Consider the following 25,769-nt stretch of genomic DNA (forward strand, 5'->3'; position numbering starts at 1 on the left):
CCGGGTCCCAAGACCTCATGTCCAGACACCAAATCCCTATCTGCTGGTGGTTAGCACCCTGCATGCTATCTTCTGCCATCAGTGAGTGAATACCATGTGTCATGTAAAGCAGTGGTCCCCAACCACCGGGCCGCGGCCCGGTACCAGTCCGCGGACCGATTGGTACCGGGCCGCACAAGAATTAAAAAAAAAAATTGTTTTTTTTTTTTTTTTTATGAAATCAACATAAAAAACACAATATATACATTATATATCAATATAGATCAATACAGCCTGCAGGTATACAGTCCGTAAGCACACATGATTGTATTTATTTATGTAAAAAAAAAAAAAAAAAAAAAAAAAATTATTTTTATTTTTATGAAATCAACATAAAAAACACAATATATACATTCTATATCAATATAGATCAATACACCCTGCAGGTATACAGTCCGTAAGCACACATTATTGTATTTATTTATGTAAAAAAAAAAAAGTTAAAAAAAAATCTTTCTTTTTTTTTTTTTTTTATGAAATCAACATAAAAAACACAATATATACATTCTATATCAATATAGATCAATACAGCATGCAGGTATACAGTCCGTAAGCACACATGATTGTATTTATTTATGTAAAAAAAAAAATATATATATTTTTTTTTTTTTATGAAATCAACATAAAAAACACAATATATACATTCTATATCAATATAGATCAATACACCCTGCAGGTATACAGTCCGTAAGCACACATGATTGTATTTATTTATGTAAAAAAAAAATAAAAACATTTAAATACACCCCCCCACCGGTCCGTGGGACAAATTTTCAAGCGCAGCTACAAAAAGGTTGGGGACCACTGATGTAAAGTGCTGTGGGTATCACTCCAGGTGTAGTAAATGATTATTATTACCTTTTACCCACTGGAAGTCGCTGTTGGATCAGGTATGGTCATATTTAGTATGCAAAAATGCAAGAAAAATCAACTTGATTGGTGCTAGGAAAAGGAAAAAACATACAAGTAACTTTCTATCTTCATTTTCTTCCTGGTGAAAAGTCCCTCCAAAGACCTTTGAGCTCTGTGTGTCTCCTTTGTAGACCAGCCAGGCGCCCCCAGCAGAGTCACCCCGTCTGACATCGCCAAGGACGCCGTGACCCTGAACTGGTTTGAACCAGACGAGGACGGCGGAAGTCCCATCACGGGTTATTGGGTGGAAAAGTACGACCCCGACACCGATAAGTGGGTCAGGTGCAACAAGTTGCCCATCAAAGACACAACGTTCAGGTGAGCTGTCGTCCATTCCACCTGAGTCCAGGTCACAGGGGCCAAGGTCTATGTAGGCAGACCCGCATGTCGGGTTTATAGTTTGGTGCAAGGCCAGAAGCCTGCTGACCTTACTTCGGTTTAGGGTTGTCCCCATGTATGTCCATACTTTTCTAAATAAAGGGGACCACAAAAAATGTCATTATTGGCTTTATTGTAACAACAAATGTTAGTGTACATGAAACATATGTTTATTATTGTCATTTAGTCCTTCAATAAAATAGACAACTTGTCTTTTAGTAGTAAGTAAACACACAAAGACTCCTAATTAGTCTGCTGACGTATGCAGTAACATATTGTGTCATTTATACACCTATTATTTTGTACACATTATGGGGGACAAACTGTAAAAATGTATTATTAATCCACTTGTTCATTTACTGTTAATATCTGCTTATTTTCTGTTTGAACATGTTCTATCTACACTTCTGTTCAAATGTAATAATCACTTATTCTTCTCTTCTTTGATACTTGACATTAGTTTTGGATGATACCAAACATTTAGGTATCGATCCGATACCAAGTAGTTGCAGGATCATACAATAAAATATAATACCTAATAAACCAATAATAATATGGCTAAAAAATACTGATGTAAAGGGTAGGTGTCGCGCGCGCTGTTTTCTGTTTGAACATGTTCTATCTACACTTCTGTTCAAATGTAATAATCACTTATTCTTCTCTTCTTTGATACTTGACATTACTTTTGGATGATACCACACATTTAGGTATCGATCCGATACCAAGTAGTTACAGGTCATATTCAAAGTCCTCATGTGTCCAGGGACATATTTACTGACTTTATAAACATAATAGGAATTTTTTTTAAAGGAAAAAAAGATTTTTGTGATGATAACAAATATCGATGTAATCATAGTAGTATCGACTTGATACGCTCCTGTACTTGGTATCCTTACAGTGGATGTCAGGTGTAGATCCACCAATGGCATTTGTTTACATTGTGACGCCGGTGAGCTATTGTATCCTCCTACGGTGTGTAGTGAAGCATGTTTAGCTATTCCTCGTCCTCCAGTGATAACGGGAGACCAGGATTAGTGATTTAGAAGTACCTAAATAACTGAGTGTGGACGTTAGCCACTACCTAGCTAGCCATGTCTTAAAGCACCTCTTCCTGAGGGTGTTTCAGTGTTATAACTTCACCTTTATCTTGACTTTTTACACCAAAATGCGTCCATTCTCCCTTTTCTGTCTACACACTGTGTCTGCTTGTAAGTACTCTGTGTGTGTGCACTGCCGAACATGCTCCTCTGCTCGTAAAATCAGCTGTGTCATGCCTCGAACCGGTACTTTTCAAACAGAGTATAGTACCATTTTTGATTCATTAGTACCGTGATACTATACTAGTACCGGTATACCGTACCACCCTACTTCGGTTGAACCAGTAGTTGTAGCAATACTTGTAAAAGTACCCCAGGGGTCCACAGAGGTAACACAGAGGGGTTGTGAAATTTTTGGTTGATTAGATTTTTTAAAAAAATATTATTTTCATATTCCTCCTGTAATTTTCCTATGAATTGAAATGTCTTAAAATATAAATTGATCCAACACACTGCAGTGATGTGACCCTACTCACTTAAAATGCAAACATTAATCATTATATTGTTATATTCATGTTAGCATTAAAGTCAACTAGCAATTAGCGCTCTAATTACCAGCATGCAATTAGCGCTCGAATTGCAAGCAAGTAATTAGCTGCCAGCTAACCATTAGGGCGCTAGTTGTCAGCTAAAAATTGGCGGGATGGTTGAGTAGCAGTTAGAGTAACAGTTGCAGGTAGTAATTAACTTGATGGTTGTCAGCTAGCAATTAACTTACGAGTGTCTAGTTAGCAATTAGCGTATTGATTCATAGGTCATGGGGGTTTTTTTTTTCGTAAGAATGGTGGATTGCGAGTTCCAGGTGGGGAGCAAAGTTATTGAGTAGAATCTTGATTCAGGTGGGAGAGTTAACTGTAATTTCAGGTTGAAGCCAGGTTAGGTTTAACTCTGCTCTTTTTTTGACAACAGAGTGAAAGGGCTAACCACTAAAAAGAAGTACCGGTTCAGGGTTCTGGCTGAGAATTTGGCTGGAACTGGAAAACCCAGCTCAGAAACTGACCCAGTTCTCATCAAAGACCCCATCGGTGAGCTAGAAAAACTTCCACTGACGCAAATTCCAAAAAATCGGTAGTGAAATGAATCGCAACTCAACACTTTTGCTCAGATCCTCCATGGGCTCCTGGCAAGCCTGTAATCCGTGACGTGGGCAAGACCTATGCCGTGCTGGCCTGGACCAGACCCGAGCATGATGGCGGAGCTAAGATCGAAGGCTATAACATCGAGTTCCAGAAAAGCGGAAGTGATGAGTGGATCCAAATTGCCGAGGACGTCCCCCAGACTGAACATAAGCTCCAGGGTTTGGTGGAGAAGCAGGAATACATTTTCCGGGTCAAGGCTGTCAACAAAGTTGGCGTGAGTGAGCCCAGCGAGCCCTGTGACGCCGTGGTCTGCAAGGAGAGGCTCTGTAAGTCATGGACTCTTTTATTTGCCTTTAAACAACATCTGATGGTTCCAATCTGCACTTAAAACTCTAGCTTGTGGTCTAGAATTTACACAGTTTAAATAATACATCTTGAAGACAAAAATCACCGCTATTTTACTTTTCCGATACGGTCGAGTTTTGTCGGACTTTAGTGGCTAATCTTTCTGCTGGCCCACGTTGACAAAGCAGTCTCGTGTGAAATGTGGTGGACAAATAAAACGGGCAAGTATTTATTTAATTGACATCAGAGCAGGTGGGTGGGCATGAAACTGGATGGAAGAAGAGAGGAGGGGCCTGACAGATAGCACGTACTAGGATGTCCACATACGTACGTCACAAATGGCTCACTGTTTAAAAAAGGACTGCAGCATTCAGGGGTATCCCTGGGGGTAGGTCCCCTTTACATAAGTGGGTGAAGAAACAGCAGCAAATCCAACCATACTTCCTTTAGCCATTGAGATAAAGAAAAACCCTAGAAACATGTAAATGTATGTACAGTACAGGCCAACAGTTTGGACACACCTTCTCCTTGACAACACAACTGATGGTCCCAACTCTATTGATAAAGCAAGAAATTCCACAAATCAACAGGGATAAGGCACACCTGTGAAGTGAAAACCATTTCAGGTGACTACCTCTTGAAGCTCATGGAGAGAATGCCAAGAGATGTGGGGACCCCCCACTGGCGACCGGTGCAATGGACATCGAGTGGATCTAGCATAATATTCTGAGAGTCCAGTCCATAGTGGATCTAACATAATAGTGTGAGAGTCCAGTCCATAGTGGATCTAGCATAATATTGTGAGAGTCCAGTCCATAGTGGATCTAACATAATAGTGTGAGAGTCCAGTCCATAGTGGATCTAACATAATAGTGTGAGAGTCCAGTCCATAGTGGATCTGACATAATAGTGTGAGAGTCCAGTCCATAGTGGATCTAACATAATAGTGTCAGAGTCCAGTCCATAGTGGATCTAACATAATAGTGTGAGAGTCCAGTCCATAGTGGATCTAGCATAATAGTGAGAGTCCAGTCCATAGTGGATCTTACATAATAGTGAGAGTCCAGTCCATAGTGGATCTAACATAATAGTGAGAGTCTAGTCCATAGTGGATGTAGCATAATAGTCTGAGAGTCCAGTCCATAGTGGATCTAACATAATAGTCTGAGAGTCCAGTCCACAGTGGATCTAACATAAAAGTGTGAGAGTCCAGTCCATAGTGGATCTAGCATAATAGTGAGAGTCCAGTCCATAGTGGATCTTACATAATAGTGAGAGTCCAGTCCGTAGTGGATGTAAAGTAATAGTGAGAGTCCAGTCCATAGTGGATCTAACATAATAGTCTGAGAGTCCAGTCCATAGTGGATCTAACATAATAGTCTGAGAGTCCAGTCCATAGTGGATCTAACATAATAGTGTGAGAGTCCAGTCCATAGTGGATCTAACATAATATTGTGAGAGTCCAGTCCATAGTGGATCTAACATAATAGTGTGAGAGTCCAGTCCATAGTGGATCCAACATATTAGTGAGAGTCCAGTCCATAGTGGATCTAACATAATAGTGAGAGTCCAGTCCATAGTGGGGCCAGCAGGAGATCATCTTGAGTAGAGACAGGTCAGCAGCACAGAGACGTCCCCAACTGATGCACAGATGAGTGGTCCACCCTGGGTCCCGACTTTGGACAGCTAGCGCGTCATCTATGGTCACCAAATCTGTGCCCCCCCTCCACAAAGGACAGGGGGGCAGAGCAGAAAAGAAAAAAATATTTTGAAGGCAAAAACTGTTTTTCAAGGTAAAAAATGATTTTCAAGGTAAAAAATGATTTTCAAGTTAAAAGTTGATTTTCAAGGTAAAAAATTATTTTCAAGGTAAAAAATTATTTTCAAAGTAAAAACTGATTTTCAAGGTAAAAACTGATTTTCAAGGTAAAATCTGATTTTCAAGGTAAAAAATGATTTTCAAAGTAAAAAATGATTTTCAAGGTAAAAAATGATTTTCAAGGTAAAATCTGATTTTCAAGGTAAAAAATGATTTTCAAGGTAAAAAATGATTTTCAAGGTAAAAAATGATTTTCAAAGTAAAAACTGATTTTCAAGGTAAAATCTGATTTTCAAGGTAAAAAATGATTTTCAAGGTAAAAAATGATTTTCAAGGTAAAAAATGATTTTCAAAGTAAAAAATGATTTTCAAGGTAAAAACTGATTTTCAAGGTAAAATCTGATTTTCAAGGTAAAAAATGATTTTCAAGGTAAAATCTGATTTTCAAGGTAAAATCTGATTTTCAAGGTAAAAAAATGTATCTGACATTCATACTCAAACGCCATTCTCGACTCTTTCCTCCTCCCTGGTGACCAGATCCACCATCTGCGCCTCAGTGGCTGGAAGTAGTTAACATCACCAAGATCAACGCTGACCTCAAATGGCAGGTTCCCAGCAGTGACGGAGGCTCGCCCATCACCAACTACGTGGTGGAGAAGAGGGACGTGCGACGGAAGACCTGGCAGACCGTCGACACGACGGTCAAGGAGCCCAAGTACACGGTGAGCCCTCTCAACGAAGGCTCGCTGTACGTGTTCCGCGTGGCTGCAGAAAACGCCGCCGGGATGGGCGAGTACTGCGAGCTGGAGGACGCTGTGCTTGCCAAGGACACTTTTAGTAAGTTCTTTCAAATCTGAAATGTTTATGTTTGAGCTGTCATACCACAGTCAGTACGTCACAAATGGTAACCTCAAAAGGCGCGATATGAATCCAAGTTGTTTTTAATTCTCTGTAGCTACTCCTGGACCTCCTTATGCTCTGACCGTGGTGGAGGTCACCAAGAGACACGTGGAGCTGAAATGGGAAGCTCCGAAGAGCAACGGTGGAAGACCCATCACCAAGTAAGACTGTGTGCAGTGTTGCAGACGGCTTGTTGGACAGAGAAAAAGGCCATTCGGTGAAAGACGTTGTCTCCGTGACGATATAAAATGTATCCTCCTCAGGTACGTGATAGAGAAGAAGGAGAAAGTGGGAACTCGTTGGCTGAAGTGCTGCAAGACTCCAGACAAGCAGACGCAGTTCAAGGTGACTGACGTGGACGAGGGCTCAGAGGTGCAGTTCCAAGTACGGGCAGAGAATGAGGCGGGAGTGGGAGAACCAAGTGAACCCACCGAAGTCCTTACCATCGAGGATCCAACCAGTAAGTCACAATCTTAGTGTATGTATGTACAAAACCCGAAAGCAGTGAAGTTGTCAGGTTGTGTAAATGGTAAATAAAAAGAGAATACAACAAATCCTTTTCAACTTATATTCAATTGAATAGACTGCGAAGACAAGATATTTCATGTTCGAACTGGTAAACTTTAGCTCATTTGGAATTTGACGCCTGCAATGCTCAGTCGTTCACAAACAAGGACGGGGGCGAGGGTCACCACTTTGTCAACAAATGCCTGAGCAAATTGTTTAAGAACAACATTTCTCTACAAGGAATTTAGGGATTTCACCATCTACGCTCCGTAATATCATCCAAAAGTTCAGAGAATCTGGAGAAATCACTGCACGTAAGCCATGATATTACGCACCTTGGATCCCTCAGGCGGTACTGCATCAAAAAGCGAACTCAGTGTGTAAAGGATATCACCACATGGGCTCAGGAACAGTTCACAAAACCCCTGTCAGTAACTACAGTTGGTTGCTACCTCTGTAAGTGCAAGTTAAAACTCTACTACGCAAAGCCAAAGCCATTTATCAACAACACCCAGAAACGCCGCCGGCTTCGCTGGGCCCGAGCTCATCTAAGATGGACTCATGCAAAGTGGAAAAGTGTTCTGTGGTCTGACGAGTCCACATTTCAAATTGTTTTTGGAAACTGTGGAGGTGGTGTCCTCCGGACCAAAGAGGAAAAGAACCATCCGGACTGTTCTAGGGTCGAAGTGTAAAAGGCAGCATGTGTGATGGTATGGGGGTGTATTAGTGGCCAAGACATGGGTAACTTACACATCTGTGAAGGCACCATTAATGCTGAAAGGTACATACAGCTTTTGGAGCAACATATGTTGCCATCCAAACAACGTTATCACGGACGCCCCTGCTTATTTCAGCAAGACAATGCCAAGCCACGTGTTACAACAGCGTGGCTTCATAGTAAAAGAGTGCGGGTACTAGACTGGCCTGCCTGTAGTCCAGACATTGAAAATATGAAGGCTAAAATATGAGAAGGGAGACTGTTGAACAACTTAAGCTGTACATCAAGCAAGAATGGGAAATAATTCCACTTCAAAAATGTGTCTCCTCACTTCCCAAACCTTTACTGAGTGTTGTTAAAAGGAAAGGCCATGTAACACAGTCGTAATAATGCTCCTCACACAACTTTTTTTTGCAATTTGTTGCTGCCATTAAATTCTATGTTCATGATTAATTGCAAAAAAAATGAAGTGTGTCAGTGTGAACATGAAATATCTTGTCTTTGCAGTCTATTCAATTGAATATAAGTTGAAAAGGATTTGTTGTATTCTCTTTTTATTGACCATTTACACAACCTGACAACTTCACTGCTTTTGGGTTTTGTATTATAATTATTTTTTTCTATTTTCAACACTTACATTTCTAGATCAGCTTCAGATTTATTCGTTGATATGAAGTTATTTGAATGTTTTTTGCCCTTTTTGTCAGAGGAAACCCTTTTTTTTTATGGCACATACACAAACTATGCAATATTCATGCAGACGTACAATATTTTTGTAACTGCATCCACACTCTTATGTCATGACCAACTCACCAACACGGTTTTTATTACGTATAAGTTGTTGGCAGATTCAAAGCAACTAAATATGAATATGTGGTACTCCATGGTACTCTGGCAGTTTTTAGTGGTTTAGATATACCTGAAGTTGATCTAGAGATTGAAGTGTTGGATACTGTTGCGTCGGACCAGTTCTTCCTCCAAGGGAATCTAAGTTACTGGTCAATCTCAAGTTCTTTCGATGACATATATGCTGAGTAAGAAGGACCATCAAGACAGAATTGGAATATTTTCAAGTTTTACTAAAGCTTTAGGAGTTCATCTTAACCAATACATCCATATCGGCTACTCTAGTTGATCTGGCATTCCAACGGAAAAGCCCACTCTTTTCACACAAAGAAAGCCCCCATCTCCCCCCTCTCAACACTGATAAGGAGAGAGACATGGAGGTTGTCTTCACATTCCAACGTAAGACACTAAACAGACAATCTGAAGACAAAGAGAGACTGGTAGAATAAACAAAGGAAAAGTACTAGCTACTTTAAACATGGCTATGTAAAAAGAAAGAACTCTTAAACATATCTGCATCCTTCCACAGTTCTAATAAAAAAATAACTAATACATGACTTATTTCTATGATTGCGACCCTTCTGGGTGTTGTATTGGCTTTGAAAAATAAAAATGGCTTTGATTTTTTTAGTATGCGGCCATCAGTGGAAAGACAACCCAGATTTAGAGTCATCTTTTACAGATCCACAATAGAACCCGTGATATGTTCTAAACGGCCTGTCTCTGTAGGTGCGCCATCTCCTCCCTTGGACGTGACTGTGCCTGATAGCAGCAGAGAGCACATCAATGTGTCGTGGAAGCCGCCAGTCAAGGACGGTGGCTCCCCGATCACTGGCTACCACGTGGAGGTGGCTGAGGCCCGTCCTGAGCTAAAGTGGTTGCGGGTTAACAGCAGACCTATCAAAGAGCCTAAGTTCAAGATCGAAGACGGAATCAAACCAGAGAAGAAGTATGTCATCAGGGTTCGTGCCATTAACGCTATCGGCGTTAGCGAACCCTCCGAGCTCTCTGACAAGGTGTTTACCAAGGATCCAGACTGTAAGTGTTCACAAACTTTCAGCATAGAGTGTGACGATATAACTCAAGTTCCTGTTGAATTTACTACTCATCTGATCTCAAGGTGCCCCAAAATTGGAACTGGACACACAGGATGTGGTGGTGATTGAGGGGGAGAAGCTGCACCTGAATGTCCCCTACAAGGGCATCCCGATTCCAAATATGGTGTGGCAGAAGGACACGGTGGAATGCAAAAAAGATGAGCGTCTCTCCATGACAGTGGAGATGAACAGTGGTCATCTGGAGCTACTCAGATGCACACGTTCTGACGCTGGTGTCTATAATATCACCCTGGAAAACAGTCTGGGCACCGCCAACGGGAGTATTAATGTCAAAGTCATCGGTACGTTGCTGTGTCTATTCTGGCTGCATCAGGATTTCATATGAATTGATTTCAGTTTGAAAATCATGTCATTGTCACTCTGATGTGTGTTCACCTCTTAATGATTTCCCATAGGGCTCCCTGGTCAGTGCAAAGACATCAGCTCCAGTGATGTCACAAATAATTCCTGCAAGATCAGCTGGGAAGCCCCCGAGGATGACGGCGGGACACCTATCCTTAGTTACATACTGGAGCGTCGTGAAGCGTCCAAGAAGACCTACATGCCCGTCATGTCAGGGGAGAATGTTCTTTGTTGTATGGTTAAAGACTTGTACGTCAACTGCGAGTACTACTTCCGGGTCAAGGCTGTCAACAAGGTCGGCCCAGGAGCATTTCTGGAGCTGCGGAACCCTGTCATTATAGAGGAGGTTAAGCGTAAGTTAGGGGCCTTATATTGGTATATGATAGTTGCGACAGGTAGAAACTAAACAACCATCTGCTTCACAGAGAAACCAGACCCACCGATCCAAGTGGAGGCTCATGACCCAACATCCAAATCTATCACCATCACCTGGAAAGCTCCCGATTACGATGGTGGCTGCCCCATTCAAGGCTACGTCGTGGAGAAGATTGAGAAGGACGGTGATCGCTATGAGAGGGTTACCCCAAGCTTGGTCCCCGGTTTCTCCTATGTGGTGACAGGTCTGAAGGAAGACACTGAATACCAGTTCAGGGTTCGAGCCGAGAACGCTGCTGGAGTCAGTGAGCCCTCGCGAAGCACACAACTCATAAAGGCTGCTGACCCCGTTGGTATGAAAGACCTTCCCAAAGAAACTTTTGCTTTATGTCCTTATTGAATGTCTGTCAAGCTTTTGTCTTCTTTTTCAGAAAAACCGAGTGTCACCCTGCACGCCAATGTGCAGTCTGGTTTGTGCATTAAGAGAGGTGAGGAGATCTGCATCAATGCAAACATCTCCGGTTCGCCTTACCCCAAGATCACTTGGCTGAGGAACAATGAGGACGTCACCAAAGAGCCTACAAAGACTCTTGTCCCGCTGGTCAAGAAGAAGAAGACAAGATCGAAGGTTCATTTTGTAAAACCCTAATCACTAAATCCCTATGCTTGCTGGTTATTTAGTCTTTTTTTTGTTCGTCCAGGTTCCCGAACCCACAGAAGAATTTGTGACGCCAATGCGTGAGCGCCTCGGTTTGGACCAGACTAAGAAGGGACACTCGGCACTAATGATCCGAGAGGCTATAAGAAGTGACCATGGCAACTTCACCATCGAGGTGAAGAACATTCATGGCGTTGCCAGCGCCTCTTGCGTTGTTAATGTTCTCGGTAAGTTTTACCTGTCCTTAAGTCTGAAATGCCTTTTTCCCCATTGATGTTCTGATTTTCAGGTCAAAATTAAAAGGCTAAAACAAATCTTAGTAATGTTTAGCTAGCTCTGGTGACCGGAATCTTTTGTGCAACAGACAAACCTGGCCCACCCTTCAATTTCACCTTTGATGACATCAAGAGCACCTCAGTAATATGTAACTGGGAGCCTCCTGAAGATGACGGCGGCAGTGAAATACTGAACTATATCCTAGAGAAAAAGGATAACAAGAACGATGCCGTTGGCTGGATCACCGTCACATCCACCGTGAAGGGTACCAGCTTCCCCGTCACTAAGCTGATCGAAGGAAAAGAGTACATCTTTAGAGTTACTGCAGAAAACAAATTTGGATGTGGACCGTCATGCATCTCCGAACCAGTGGTTGCCAAGAACCAATTTGGTGAGAGCATTGGTTTTTGAATGATTATTAAAGCCTACATTTTGTTTGGATATATTGCATACACAAAATGCACTTGCTAACCCATTACCTAATGCAGGGGTCACCAACGCGGTGCCCGCGGGCACCAGGTAGCCCGTAAGGACCAGATGAGTAGCCCGCTGGCCTGTTCTAAAAATAGCTCAAATAGCAGCACTTACCAGTGAGCTGCCTCTATTTTTTAAATTGTATTTATTTACTAGCAAGCTGGTCTCGCTTTGCTCAACATTTTTAATTCTAAGAGAGACAAAACTCAAATAGAATTTGAAAATCCAAGAAAATATTTTAAAGACTTGGTCTTCACTTGTTTAAATAAATTCATTAATTTTTTTTACTTTGCTTCTTATAACTTTCAGAAAGACAATTTTAGAGAAAAAATACAACCTTAAAAATGATTTGAGGATTTTTAAACACATATACCTTTTTACCTTTTAAATTCCTTCCTCTTCTTTCCTGACAATTTAAATCAATGCTCAAGTAAATTTATTTGTTTTATTGTAAAGAATAATAAATACATTTTAATTTAATTCTTAATTTTAGCTTCTGTTTTTTCGACGAAGAATGTATGTGAAATATTTCTTCAAACGTATTATGATTAAAATTCAAAATAAATATTCTGGCAAATCTAGAAAATCTGTAGAATCAAATTTAAATCTTATTTCAAAGTCTTTTGAATTTCTTTTAAAATTTTTGTTCTGGAAAATCTAGAAGAAATAATGATTTGTCTCTGTTAGAAATATAGCTTGGTCCAATTTGTTATATATTCTAACAAAGTGTAGATTGGATTTTAACCTATTTAAAACATATCATCAAAATTCTAAAATTAATTTTAATCAGGAAAAATTACTAATGATGTTCCATAAATTCTTTTTTAATTTTTTCAAAAAGATTCGAATTAGCTAGTTTTTCTCTTCCTTTTTTCGGTTGAATTTTGAATTTTAAAGAGTTGAAATTGAAGATAAACTATGTTTCAAAATTTAATTGTCATTTTTTCGTGTTTTCTCCTCTTTTCAACCGTTCAATTAAGTGTAAATATCATTAATTATTAATAATAACATAGAGTTAAAGGTAAATTGAGCAAATTGGCTATTTCTGGCAATTTATTTAAGTGTGTATCAAACTGGTAGCCCTTCGCATTAATCACTACCCAAGAAGTAGCTCTTGCTTTCAAAAAGGTTGGTGACCCCTGACCTAATGAATATCTAATGTAAAACGAGTTTTATGGCTTTGTAAAAAAAACTGAGGCACCGCTTTTTCATTAGATCCTCCTGATGCTCCGAACACCCCAAGAGTTCATGAAGTGACAGCAAGCTCCGCCCACATCTCCTGGCATGAGCCAAAGGACAATGGCAGTCCGATTCTAGGCTACTGGATTGAGAAGAAGGAGGTGAACAGCAAATATTGGACTCGTGTCAACCGTGCTCTCCTCAACTCTCTGGAGGTAAAGGCGAGCGGTCTGATGGAGGGACTCAGCTATATCTTCAGGGTGTGTGCCGAAAACCTGGCTGGGCCCGGACCTTTCAGTGAGCCCACGGACCGTATTGTTGCTATGGATGCTATCTGTAAGTAACTACAAAGATGGACGCATCAGTAACTAATACTGTTTTAGACTTTAGCACCGGTTGTTCATTCTGTCTTTTTGTTAGGCATGACATGATTGGTGTGCCATAAACTATTGTACTTAATGTTTCATGGGGAGTGTTGGTTACTAGATAATAGTTTACAGTAGTCTGACAAACATGTTATACTGCCAACTACTCCACTTATCCCCCTATCCTCAGTGCCTCCTGGGCCCCCAACACCATGGGTCGTGGACACTGGGAAGGACTCAATCATTGTGGCTTGGAAGCCACCTTTGTTCAACGGAGGAGGGGACATCCTGGGATATCATGTTGAGAAGGTACTCATGACGAATGTGGGCTTGTCGAAAAAAAAACATTCACAGAGCTGCTAAATGACAAACTGCCACCTATTTTCTGTGACAGTTGACACATTCGCACGTGGCTGAATCCTCTGACTTTGACAGGTGGTGGTTGGTGAAAAGGACTGGACACGCAGCACAGAGTTCAGGTGCAAAGAACTGACCTACAAGGTCACAGGTCTGACTGAAGGAGCTGATTACTACATCCGAGTCATCGCCGTTAACGAAGCAGGTCCCGGAGCTCCTGGTGTCACAGAACCTGTCACCGTCAAAGAGCCTCAAGGTGCAAACACAAGGAAGAGCTTATGCATACAGTTGGAAATGTTGGCATTGTTGTCTGTAAAAATGTAATTGTCTTACTTTTTGTGGCCTTCAGAACCTCCCGCTGTTGACTTTGAGCTCTCTGTGAGGAACGGTGTGATGATCAAGGCTGGAGAGCCCTTAAAGCTTCCCGCCATAGTCATTGGCCGGCCCCAGCCTGAGATTAAGTGGGCTAAAGATGATGCTGAAATTGACAAGGAGAGAATGCTAGTGGAGACGGACGGCAAGAACAGCTGTCTGCTCATCAAAAAGGCAGTGAGGGCGGATCACGGAAAGTACCAGATTTCTGGAACCAACAGCAGCGGGACTAAGGCCGCTGAAACGAGAGTGGATGTCATGGGTCAGTGTCTGACAGTTTTATTTAGCAAGAAACATTTTTACAAAGAAAGTCTTGTATTCTTTTTTTGAAATGTTTTACTGACTACGGGTTGTATCGTCCTCATTTATGTAAGTACACTACATTTCAATTCCGTTCTGCTGCTTGCTTGCAGATGTCCCAGGCCCTGTGATTGACTTGAAGACTGTGACGGTGACCAAGAAGAACATCACCCTCACCTGGTCCGATCCACTAGACAATGGTGGAAGTGACATCTTTGGTTACGAGGTTCTGAGGAAAGATGCCAAGATGAAACTCTTCCGCCAGCCTATTGAGGTGGCGTCCTGCAAGTGCGACATCCAGGGCTTACTGGGTGGCGAAGAGTACATTTTCAGGGTCATTGCCCGAAACAAGTATGGAGATGGCGCTCCAACGGATCTTGGGCCCATCCTAGCTGAAGATCCTAAAGGTGCAGCCACATTTTTTATTTGGAGGCAACTGAAATTTCTTAGAATAAGTCTATGGTGATTACTGGAACTGAACCACTGACATTTACTTGCAGCTACACCATCTGCTCCGGAGAAGCTCCATTACACTGACAGAAGCAAGAACACTATCACACTGGCCTGGCAACCACCACGCAGCGACGGTGGTAGCCCTGTCATAGGCTACTACGTAGAGAAGATGAGATCTGACGGCGGTGAATTTGACGTGGCTAACCACAAGATGTTTCCCAAGTGCTGTGGTACCATTGAGAACTTGTCAGAGAACCAGGAGTACCAGTTCCGTGTCAAAGCTGTAAATGAGGTCGGTGACGGGCCACCATCCAAGCCAATCACAGCCAATATTCAGGATGATAAAAGTATGTCACCAATGCAATTGTGATAAGTTTTTCAATGACAAATCCGCCAATGCAATACTCAAACGTGTCACCTTGTGATTTCACAGTTCCACCAGTTATTACAATTCTGAAGTACTTCAAAGGTAACGCCATCATTGTGAAGAAAGGCTCTGACGTTGACATTCCAGCTGAGGTAAAGGGACTTCCTCTTCCAACACTCAAGTGGATGAAGGATGACGAGGAGCTGGACAAACCAAACAGAGAAAAGATGACAATTGAAACGGAAGAGGTCATTAATTCATAAATAAGATTCAATGTTATTGATGAACTGTATGTTTTTTTTAAATGGAAATTCATGTAGCCACACTTGAACCTTGAGCAGCTTAAAATGTACAAAATGAATGATATACCCCACGGATTGTGAACATGTTGATACTGGCACATTCAGATCCACAATTTTAACACAGAAATATTTTCAAATACCAGGTGAATCGTACCACACTGAGGACAAAACTATCCATGCCAGAAAGCACCAGACAAGACAAAGGCAAATACAAACTGCTGGCTGAAAACTGCCACGGAAAATCTCAGCACATAATCCGCGTGGAGATCTTGGGTATGAACTTGATCAGAGGCAAGCCGTGTAAATTGCAAAGTAGTCTGAGCTGATTTCCTCTCGTCCGCAGACCGCCCTCTTCCCCCGAGGAATATTGTTGTCTCTGACATCAAGGCTGACTCGTGCTACCTGACCTGGGATGCCCCGGAAGACAACGGGGGTAGTGAGATCACAAACTACGTCATTGAACGCAGAGATGCCAGCAAGAAAAAATCTGATTTTGAGGCAATGACCTCCAACCTCATTGATCGGCGATTTGGGGTGAATTGAGCTGCAATGCATGCAAACTGAACTGCAAGAAGATGCACTCTTGTATTTATTTGCTATCATACAAACTGATTGTCTGTCATTTGCCTATTCAGGTCTCCAAACTGACTATGAATGGTACCTATCAGTTCAGAATCAAGGCAGCGAATAAGTACGGGCTCAGCGACGGCTGTGATTCAGAGAAAGTAGAACTGAAGGATCCATTTGGCCTACCTGGACCGCCACGCAACCCCAAGATCATTGCTGCCACATCAAACACGATGACTCTGACTTGGCTGCCTCCGCTCGACAATGGTGGTGCCACAATTCAAGGCTATTGGCTAGAGAAGAGGGAACGTGGAGCTGTGTACTGGGCAAAAGTTAATCGTTGCTCTGTCACCAAACCGGCAATTAGGGGTCTGCAGTACACTGTTTTTAAGCTCATTGAAGGAACAGAGTACCAGTTTAGGGTGGCGGCAGGCAATGCTGCAGGTATCGGGCCTCCCAGCGAGGCTACAGAGTGCCGCTTTGCTGTGGATCCATGCAGTGAGTCTTGACTTTTGTTTACTGTTTTTAAAACAAGCCAACTTAGATTTAAAAAAGTGTATTTGTAGAACACTTTAAAGTGTTTTTGTGCCACTCCGTGACCGTTGTGTTTTCTGGTCCTTAGACACTCCAAGCTCACCTGGATCCCCTGTGGTCAAAGACAAGACCAAGGACAGTATCACACTCGCCTGGAGTCCCCCGGAAAGGGATGGTGGCAGTCCTGTCAAGGGTTACATCATTGAGGTCCATGAGGAAGGTTCTCCTGACTGGAGAAGGGTGACTCCTGCAGAAAAGCTCCATCAATCTACTGAGATAACTATTCCCGATCTTAAGGAGGGCAAAAAGTGCAAGTTCAGGATTTACGCTGTGAACGCTGTCGGCAACTCTGAGCCTGCCAAGACCGCTGATATCCTGGTTCAGGATATTTTGAGTAAGTATCATGTAGCTGTTTACCCATTCCCATTAAGGTACAGAAATAGTCTGTTTAATCTGTGTCTGTCCTTCAGTCGAGCCAACAGTTTCTCTGGATGTGAGCGCTCAGGACCTGCTGAACTGTAGGGCCGGAACCACCATCAGGATACCCGCCACCATCACCGGGCGTCCAGTGCCTAAAGTCACCTGGAACTTTGATGGAACAGCCGAGACTGAGAAGAAAAATGAACTTCACACACTTCCCATTGACTCTGAGGTCAGACTTATTTTGACAGTTTAGCTGTGATACAAAATGACAACAGTGTAGGCTTAGGTAACAGGTGTCTAACTCAAAGCCCGAGGGCGAGATCTGGCCCACTCCTCATTTTATGTGGCCTGGAAATAATATGCATCAATTAAGTACTTTATCTTTTCTCGCCAAATGTATTCATTCTTTCCATTTTGACAGACAAAAAACAAATGTACTTCATGCGATTCCATGTCTTTTAAACCAGTGTTTCTTAAAGGCCTACTGAAATGCGATTTTCTTATTTAAACGGGGATAGCAGATCCATTCTATGTGTCATACTTGATCATTTCGCGATATTGCCATATTTTTGCTGAAAGGATTTAGTAGAGAACATCGACGATAAAGTTCGCAACTTTTGGTCGCTGATAAAAAAGCCTTGCCTGTACCGGAAGTAGCAGACGATATGCGCGTGACGTCACCGGTTGTGGAGCTCCTCACATCTGCACATTGTGTACAATCATGGCCACCAGCAGCGAGAGCGATTCGGACCGAGAAAGCGACGATTTCCCCATTAATTTGAGCGAGGATGAAAGATTTGTGGATGAGGAAAGTGAGAGTGAAGGACTAGAGAGGGAAGATGCTGTGAGAGGCGGGTGGGACCTGATATTCAGCTGGGAATGACTATAACAGTAAATAAACACAAGACATATATATACTCTATTAGCCACAACACAACCAGGCTTATATTTAATATGCCACAAATTAATCCCGCATAACAAACGCCTCCCCTCCCCCGTCCATATAACTCACCAATACAAATCAAACACCCGCACAACACACTCAATCCCTCAGCCCAAAGTACCGTTCACCTCCCCAAAGTTCATACAGCACATATATTTCCCCAAAGTCCCCAAAGTTACGTACGTGACATGCACGTAGCGGCACGCACGTACGGGCAAGCAATCAAATGTTTGGAAGCCGCAGCTGCGTACTCACGGTACCGCGTCTGCGTATCCAACTCAAAGTCCTCCTGGTAAGAGTCTCTGTTGTCCCAGTTCTCCACAAGCCAATGGTAAAACTTGATTGTCATCTTTCGGGAATGTAGACAATGAAACATCGGCTGTGTTTATGTTGCTGCAGCCGTCCGCTAATACACCGCTTCCCACCTACAACTTTCTTCTTTGCTGTCTCCATTGTTCATTGAACAAATTGCAAAAGATTCACCAACACAGATGTCCAGAATACTGTGGAATTTTGCGATGAAGACAGACGACTTAATAGCTGGCCACAATGCTGTCCCAAAATGTCCTCTACAATCCGTGACGTCACGCGCAGGCGTCATCATACCGAGAAGTTTTCAGCAGGATATTTCGTGCAAAATTTAAAATTGCACTTTAGTAAGCTAACCCGGCCGTATTGGCATGTGTTGCAATGTTAAGATTTCATCATTGATATATAAACTATCAGACTGTGTGGTCGCTAGTAGTGGCTTTCAGTAGGCCTTTAATCGTATATATATCGTTTAATATATTGTTGGCCGCAAACAATATATGTTTCTCAACTCTGTCCGTACAGGCCACAGCAGTACTCAGTTGTAATACACTATTCCACCACTTGTGGCAGTAATGGTAATATTAAACAAGAAGTCTGGAGCTAAAATCATGAGAAGTTTCTTAAGCGCAAAAATTATGACTAAAGTGGTGAAGCTGTGTTTACATTTTCAATGGAATTTTATTGACAGTTTATTTAAGAAACACATTTATCATTATTTATAATAATTTTGTTTTATGAGTCCCTTCGTTTGGAGTATATATTTATTTGTATAATCAGCCTGACTTTGACAGGCTTTGATAATAATCTTTGTGATTAGCGCACGCTTTCATATCATTTTGAAAAAGTTCATCCTCTTAAACTGTAATTAAGTTAGGAATAATTATTGAATATGATTCAAATCTAGAGTAAGATTACTAATTTGTGGTTGATATTTGAATGGGCCCCGGGCCCTCTGTAGTAGAAAAGTTGGCCCTCTGTAGTAGAAAAGTTGGGCCCAGATGTCAAAAAGGTTAATAACCCCTGTTTTACACTTTAATACTGTACAATAATGCAACAAATATTATATGATCATACATTCCAAACATTTTTGTAATAATACAAATAAATACTTAAATATCTGTTTGACTTATGATTTTAAAGTTATTCATCAAATTGTACACTGTTAATTAAAAGTTATATTTTACAGTAAAAACTGGCAGCTCAGTCGCCAGAATTAAATTTATTTTTAAACTGTGGTAACGTTTTTCCATTTACAATAATACACTGTAAAAAAAACACTGTCAATTTTATGCTAAAATTTTGGCGACTGAACTGACAATTTTTTATAATAAAATCTACAATTTTTTAATGTACTTAAAAAATCTAATGCATAGGCAATTATGTAATATAATGTGGCGAATCCTTATATATTTTTTATTCATATATATTCACTCTTATAAGCGGCCCTCTGAGGGCAGCCATAACTGCAATGTGGCCCTCAATGATTAGAGTTTGACACTTAAGTTGTGTGCATGGTGTCCTCTATCAGAAGCCAGAGGTATTGCTGGGCTGTTTTTAAGATAATCACAACATCAAATGTATCACTTTAGATTCACTCCACTGACACAACCTCCCTGGTCGTCATCCCCGACTGCAAACTGAACCACGGTGGCCGCTACATCCTCAATGTGGAGAACCCCGCCGGACACAAAGTGGTCAAAGTGCGAGTCAACGTGCTCGGTGCGTAAAATTCATCAACCGATACAGCATTTTTGCTGGAAAATCAACAATAGCCTGCAGTGTCGTGAAATGCCATTGTTTGGTGGGTCCATAGACATACCAGGACCTCCTCGGGATCTGAAGGTGAGCGACGTGACAAGAGGCACTTGCAGACTCACCTGGAAACCTCCAGAGAGTGACGGAGGAGATAGGGTGAAGAGCTACTTCATTGAGAAGAAGACAGTGGAGGGAAAAGCCTGGACCAAGGTAAAGCCTATCAGCGTTGTCATGAATGATGTTAATCAACAGGTTCAAGTGGTGAATTCTTTCATATTGTGAACGTTTTAATCAGTCAAAAAAATGAACAGGACACAACACATGTCATGTGTTAACTTACCCCGATCACATCCACTCAGGTGAATACATCCTGTGCTGCGCAGTCCTTTGTGGTTCCAGACCTGATTGAGGGTCAGGATTACTTGTTCCGAGTCCGTGCCGAAAATCGATTTGGTTTTGGGCCGCACGTGGAGACCACTGAGGGAACCAAAGCCAAAGATCCCATCCGTACGTGAGCGATACGTTCAAGCTGCTGCAGAATTTGGCAATTTACATTTCTTGATGCTTGTGCCTTCAGATCCTCCAGATCCTCCGACCAGACTAAAGATCCAAAGTGTGAGAAAGGCCACAGTGGCCCTCACATGGAAGGCTCCCAAAAATGATGGTGGATCACCTGTCACACACTACAGCGTTGACTTACTCTGCTGGGATGCCAGTGGCACTCAGAAGGAGTCTTGGAGGAGGTAAACCTTCATCCCAAAGACCTAGTCCAGTCTTCTGAGTTTCACACTGTAAACAATTTTAAACTCTGCAGGTGTAACAGGAGAGACATCGACGTCACAAGCTTTAAGGTGGAGGACCTGACCGAGCGGGATGAATATGAGTTCAGAGTGATTGCTTACAACAAGGCTGGACCTAGCCGACCATCTTCCACTGCTGGGCCCATTCTCATTCAGGACCAGACCTGTAAGAACTTTAGCCAGTGAAATGTCGGGTTGAAGCTAACAAATACAATCTTTGAATGTTTTGTGACTTCGCACCTCCAGGCGCTCCATCCATTGAGATGAAGGAGTTTATGGAGGCCGAGCAGGGCAGTGACATCAGTGTCGTGGCCAAGATTCGTGGCTGTCCATTCCCAACACTCACCTGGTACAAGGCGCCGCCCCACAAGACCGATAAAAAGGTGGAGGTCTGCTACGATGAACACATCAACAAGATGGTGTCGGACGACAGCTGCACACTACTGATACAGCAAGGGAAACGTCCTGACACCGGCCTCTACACACTGGTGGCCTCCAACAGCGTTGGCAAAGCGTCCAAGGAAATGAGGCTCAATGTGCTTGGTATGCTCGCTGACACCATCATTCTACACCCATGTATGACATGTGTGAACTTTAAAAAGGATGAAAACAACATTACTTTCAAGTCAACCCTTGCCCTAACACATTTTCTTGTCAAACATCCAGAGGGATTAAATGTTTGGATGTGTGTGCTTCCCCAGGCCGCCCTGGTCCTCCCTCTGCTCCTATTAAGTTTGAAGAGGTTGGTTCTGAGAGGATCACTCTATCCTGGCTGCCGCCAAAGGACGATGGCGGTTCCAAAGTCACTAACTACGTCATCTGGAGGCGGGTGGCCAACAGAAAGACCTGGGTCCCCGTCACCAGCGAACCCAAAGAACGCGTTTGGACGGTTGAAAACCTAATGGAGGGCCACGAGTACGTGTTCCGCATTATGGCCCAGAACAAATATGGCGTGGGCGAACCACTAGACAGTGATCCAGAGGTGGCCAGAAATATCTATAGTGAGTCAATTTGTGTTACTATTGTCGCATGAGGTGAAATGAAAAACTCTTGTGACCAAACCGTCAATGTGTCCTACAGCTGTCCCTGGCCAGTGTGAGAAGCCAACCATATCCAATGTCACCCTGGACTCCATGACTGTGAACTGGGAGGAGCCTGAGAATGATGGTGGCACCCCAATCACTGGTTATTGGTTGGAACGCAAGGAGACCACGGGTAAACGATGGAGCCGTGTCACCCGTGACCCCATCCGCCCCATGGGTCTGGGTGAATCGTTTACAGTGAGTGGACTGGTTGAGGGCTCTGAGTATCAGTTCAGAGTTAGTGCAATAAACGCTGCGGGACCTGGACTCCCCAGTGCCCCGAGTGACCCCACGTTTGCCAGAGACCCCATCTGTACGTGCTCACAGACATCTTGTGTAATCAGATAAACAAACGGTGGGGTTGTTTTTAAAATAACCTTCCTATCTATTTTCTCTAGCCCCACCCTCTCCTCCAACACCAAAGGTTTCAGATTGGACAAAGTCCACCGTGGATCTGGAATGGATCCCCCCACTGAAGGATGGAGGCTCCAAAATTATAGGCTACTGGGTGGAGTACAAGGAGGAGGGCGCTGAGGCCTGGATCAAGGTGACCAAAAAAAACCAGCTTCTCCTGCAAAATGGAAATATACTTTTCTGTCTTGCCTAGCAGTGTCTCAAATATGCTGAAAGACTGGAATTGGAGATGCCATTCTCAAAGCATGTATCTGAAGATGACAATTTTTTCAAATTTCCTGATATGTTAGTGTTGAGGACGTCAGCTAGCTTTACTGTGCACTAGGACAGCGATTCTCTAACTGTGGGGCTCCATCTAGTGGTACGCCAAAGAATCACTTGATTAAACCACCGCGCTTGAACATTAAGTAAAGCTCCCTTACCGATGCTGGTTAATGGCTTAGGAGCCTTGCCTTCTAGCCTACTGGTCAGTCAGAGGGGTTGTGTGGTCACAGGCTCGAGCCTGGACTTTTGCACGGTTTAACCACACAAGATGACCATAGCATTGACATGGTAGATCCACAGAAAGTCCCGGTTCAAATGTACCATAGACCAGTCTTAACAAGCCTGATTTTTTGGCACTTTAGACATTTGCTCCGGTTTCCCCCACAGCTCACGTCATTTTAATTTCCATTCAGCCTCATTGACTGGAAATTAACCTGACACAAGATCTATATGTGGTCCCTGGGCGCTACATATAGACTGTTTAGAGTCCTAAGTAATGGGTTAGATTTTGCTGTATATTAATGTCACTTATACTGTATGTGATTCAAAAATAGTTTCTGCCTGGTCCAAATGTATCTACTTGCAAGAGACAATTAGGTATTCTGTTTTTGTTTCAGGCTAAAGATACTGAAATCCGAGGTACCCGCTTTGTGATTGCCGGATTGAAGACTGGTGCACAGTACAGGTTCAGAGTCATCGCTTTCAACCTTGCTGGTAATAGTGAGCCAGGCGAAGTTCCAGAGGCACTTACGGTCAATGACAGAAGCGGTAGGTCCAACATGAATCATTTCAATATTTGGTTCAACACTAAGTGTGTGTTCTCAGACAGTTTTATGGTACCCTTTCCCTTTAGTTGCCCCTGAGATTGATTTGGATGCCTCAGTGAAGGAAAGAATCGTGGTCCATGCTGGTGGCGTTATCCGGATCATCGCTTATGTGTCAGGCCAGCCATCACCAGAAATCACCTGGAGCAGAGATGGAGCAGCACTGCCCCCAGAGGCCAAGGTGGAAACAACAGCCATTAGCTCATCTCTGGTCATCAAACCATGTGCCAGAAGGCATCTCGGCATCTACACTCTGACTGCCAAGAACGCTGCAGGGGAAAAGAAGAAAAACATTTCCGTGGATGTGCTGGGTGAGACATTAAATGAAAGATTTAGTTTATAGGACCCCTGGAGGTTGTAAGATTTGTTTATCGGCATTTAAATGTGCTGTGGCGTCCCCTGACAGATGTCCCTGGGCCCGTCGGCATCCCCTTGACGACCGAGAACCTGAGTAGTGATTCCTGCAAGCTCAACTGGTATTTCCCAGAGAATGACGGCGGCTCACCCATCAGCAACTACGTGGTACAGAAGCGTGAAGCAGAGCGAAAGGCCTGGACGTCGCTATCATTCACCGCCAGCCGACAGAACGCTGTGGCTACTGGCCTCACCTCAGGCAAGGCCTACTTCTTCAGAGTAGCTGCTGAGAACGTCATCGGCATGGGACCCTTCATGGAGACGTCAGCCGAGATCATTATCAAGGAACCGATGAGTAAGTGAACTGCAACTTTGAGTAGTAATAGGAAGAACTGTGATTTACAGTTCTTTTAAGAATCCTAAATATCTAACCCCGTGGGTCTTCACATGTTCAGGTGTGCCCGACCGACCTGAAGAGCTCGAAGTCACTAAGGTCACGAAAGATTTGATCAACATCACTTGGAAAGCACCCAAGTTTGATGGTGGCTCTGAGATCATTATGTACGTCCTGGAGGCTCGTATGATTGGCAAAGACAAGTTTACCAGATTGACAAAGGAGAAGCTGATGGAGAGGAAGTACACTTTTGACGGACTGAGGGAGGGTGACACCTATGAGTTCCGGGTTATCGCCGTCAACGAGGTTGGACCGGGCAAGCCGTCATTCTGCACCAAACCAATCACCTGCAAGGATGAACTAGGTTAGCTTAATAACTTAAAAGTAGTCCGAACAGGCAATTCCAATAACTTACTGACATGATTGTACTTGTTCCAGAGCCACCAACCATTGAACTGGACTTCCGTGACAAGATCATAGTCCGAGTTGGTGAAAGCGTCCTGCTCCAGGGCCGATACACCGGCAAACCCTCCCCTTCCATCGTGTGGTACCGAGACGATGAGGAGCTCAAAGCTGACAAACACGTCATGTTCAAGAACACGCTGACCTCCATGTCGCTGGGTTTGATGAAGGCCCAGCGCCAACACAGTGGCCGTTACATGGTGGTGGTGGAGAACAGCAGCGGGTCCAGGAAGGGAGTCTGCAACGTCACAGTTGTCGGTATGAAGCGGAACCTCATCCTGACCTTTAATCTTCATAGCTGACATTTGACACTAGTCTTTTGTTGAAAAAAAATATAAAAACTAAATTGAAAATCAACTAGGTGAAGCGAGTCCTGAAGGAATTGCGTGTGAATGTTCCAATGCTGAAGTTGAACTGAAATCCTGGAAATTTTTGTTGAACCACTGCCCTATGGCGTGCAGCAGATTTATGGGTCAATGACGCGACTGGCAGTTGATTGTCACAAGTCAGCATACTTCTGTTGTCACACAGACCGACCAAGTCCTCCAGTGGGACCGGTGGTCTTTGACGAGGTACATCGCGAATACATGGTGATCTCCTGGAAACCTCCACTGGACAGTGGCGGAGTGGACGTCTCCAACTACATCATTGAGAAGAGAGACACCAACAGAGAAATGTGGACCACGGTCACTTCAGCCTCCACCAAGACTACATGCAAGGTTAGTCCAATGGCTCAGTTGTCACATTTTTTTTTTCTGAAAGTCTGAGCACGTGGCCCCAAAGCTGAAAATGTTGTCTACTATAGATCCCTAAACTGACAGAGGGCAGGGAGTACATCATGCGAATTTTTGCTGAGAACATGTACGGTATCAGCGACCCACTGGAGTCCGAGGAAATGAGAGCCAAAGATCTCTTCAGTAAGTTGTTGACACAAGCCTACATATCTAAAACCAGTGTCATTTGAGTAATGGATGACAGTAGGGGTGTAACGCTACACAACATTTTCCGTTCGGTACAGAATATACATTTTTTGGTTATTTATTTACCAAATTTGTAAACAATG

The 25,769-nt window shown here is 43.0% G+C and overlaps 1 protein-coding gene across 1 annotated transcript in view; it reads left to right on the top strand.

The window, feature by feature from the left end:
• The window catches only part of LOC133665260 (titin-like), a 205,645-nt gene that overhangs the window by 112,104 nt on the left and 67,772 nt on the right, over nt 1–25,769 (top strand). Inside the window, 41 exon segments of the mRNA XM_062070512.1 lie at nt 1,083–1,269; nt 3,336–3,451; nt 3,532–3,831; nt 6,207–6,506; nt 6,625–6,730; nt 6,833–7,029; nt 9,370–9,678; nt 9,761–10,039; nt 10,154–10,453; nt 10,526–10,828; nt 10,907–11,103; nt 11,177–11,360; nt 11,498–11,800; nt 13,099–13,398; nt 13,618–13,736; nt 13,863–14,040; nt 14,134–14,418; nt 14,570–14,863; nt 14,957–15,256; nt 15,343–15,524; nt 15,722–15,851; nt 15,922–16,112; nt 16,214–16,643; nt 16,768–17,073; nt 17,150–17,331; nt 19,947–20,076; nt 20,171–20,322; nt 20,472–20,619; nt 20,690–20,855; nt 20,927–21,078; nt 21,159–21,455; nt 21,614–21,913; nt 21,993–22,307; nt 22,393–22,541; nt 23,290–23,440; nt 23,526–23,807; nt 23,903–24,205; nt 24,306–24,608; nt 24,683–24,964; nt 25,238–25,425; nt 25,512–25,623. Of these exon segments, the coding sequence (XP_061926496.1) occupies nt 1,083–1,269; nt 3,336–3,451; nt 3,532–3,831; nt 6,207–6,506; nt 6,625–6,730; nt 6,833–7,029; nt 9,370–9,678; nt 9,761–10,039; nt 10,154–10,453; nt 10,526–10,828; nt 10,907–11,103; nt 11,177–11,360; nt 11,498–11,800; nt 13,099–13,398; nt 13,618–13,736; nt 13,863–14,040; nt 14,134–14,418; nt 14,570–14,863; nt 14,957–15,256; nt 15,343–15,524; nt 15,722–15,851; nt 15,922–16,112; nt 16,214–16,643; nt 16,768–17,073; nt 17,150–17,331; nt 19,947–20,076; nt 20,171–20,322; nt 20,472–20,619; nt 20,690–20,855; nt 20,927–21,078; nt 21,159–21,455; nt 21,614–21,913; nt 21,993–22,307; nt 22,393–22,541; nt 23,290–23,440; nt 23,526–23,807; nt 23,903–24,205; nt 24,306–24,608; nt 24,683–24,964; nt 25,238–25,425; nt 25,512–25,623 (9,408 nt within the window).

This window comes from Entelurus aequoreus, linkage group LG14, assembly GCF_033978785.1.
Source record: "Entelurus aequoreus isolate RoL-2023_Sb linkage group LG14, RoL_Eaeq_v1.1, whole genome shotgun sequence".
Lineage (NCBI taxonomy): Eukaryota > Metazoa > Chordata > Actinopteri > Syngnathiformes > Syngnathidae > Entelurus > Entelurus aequoreus.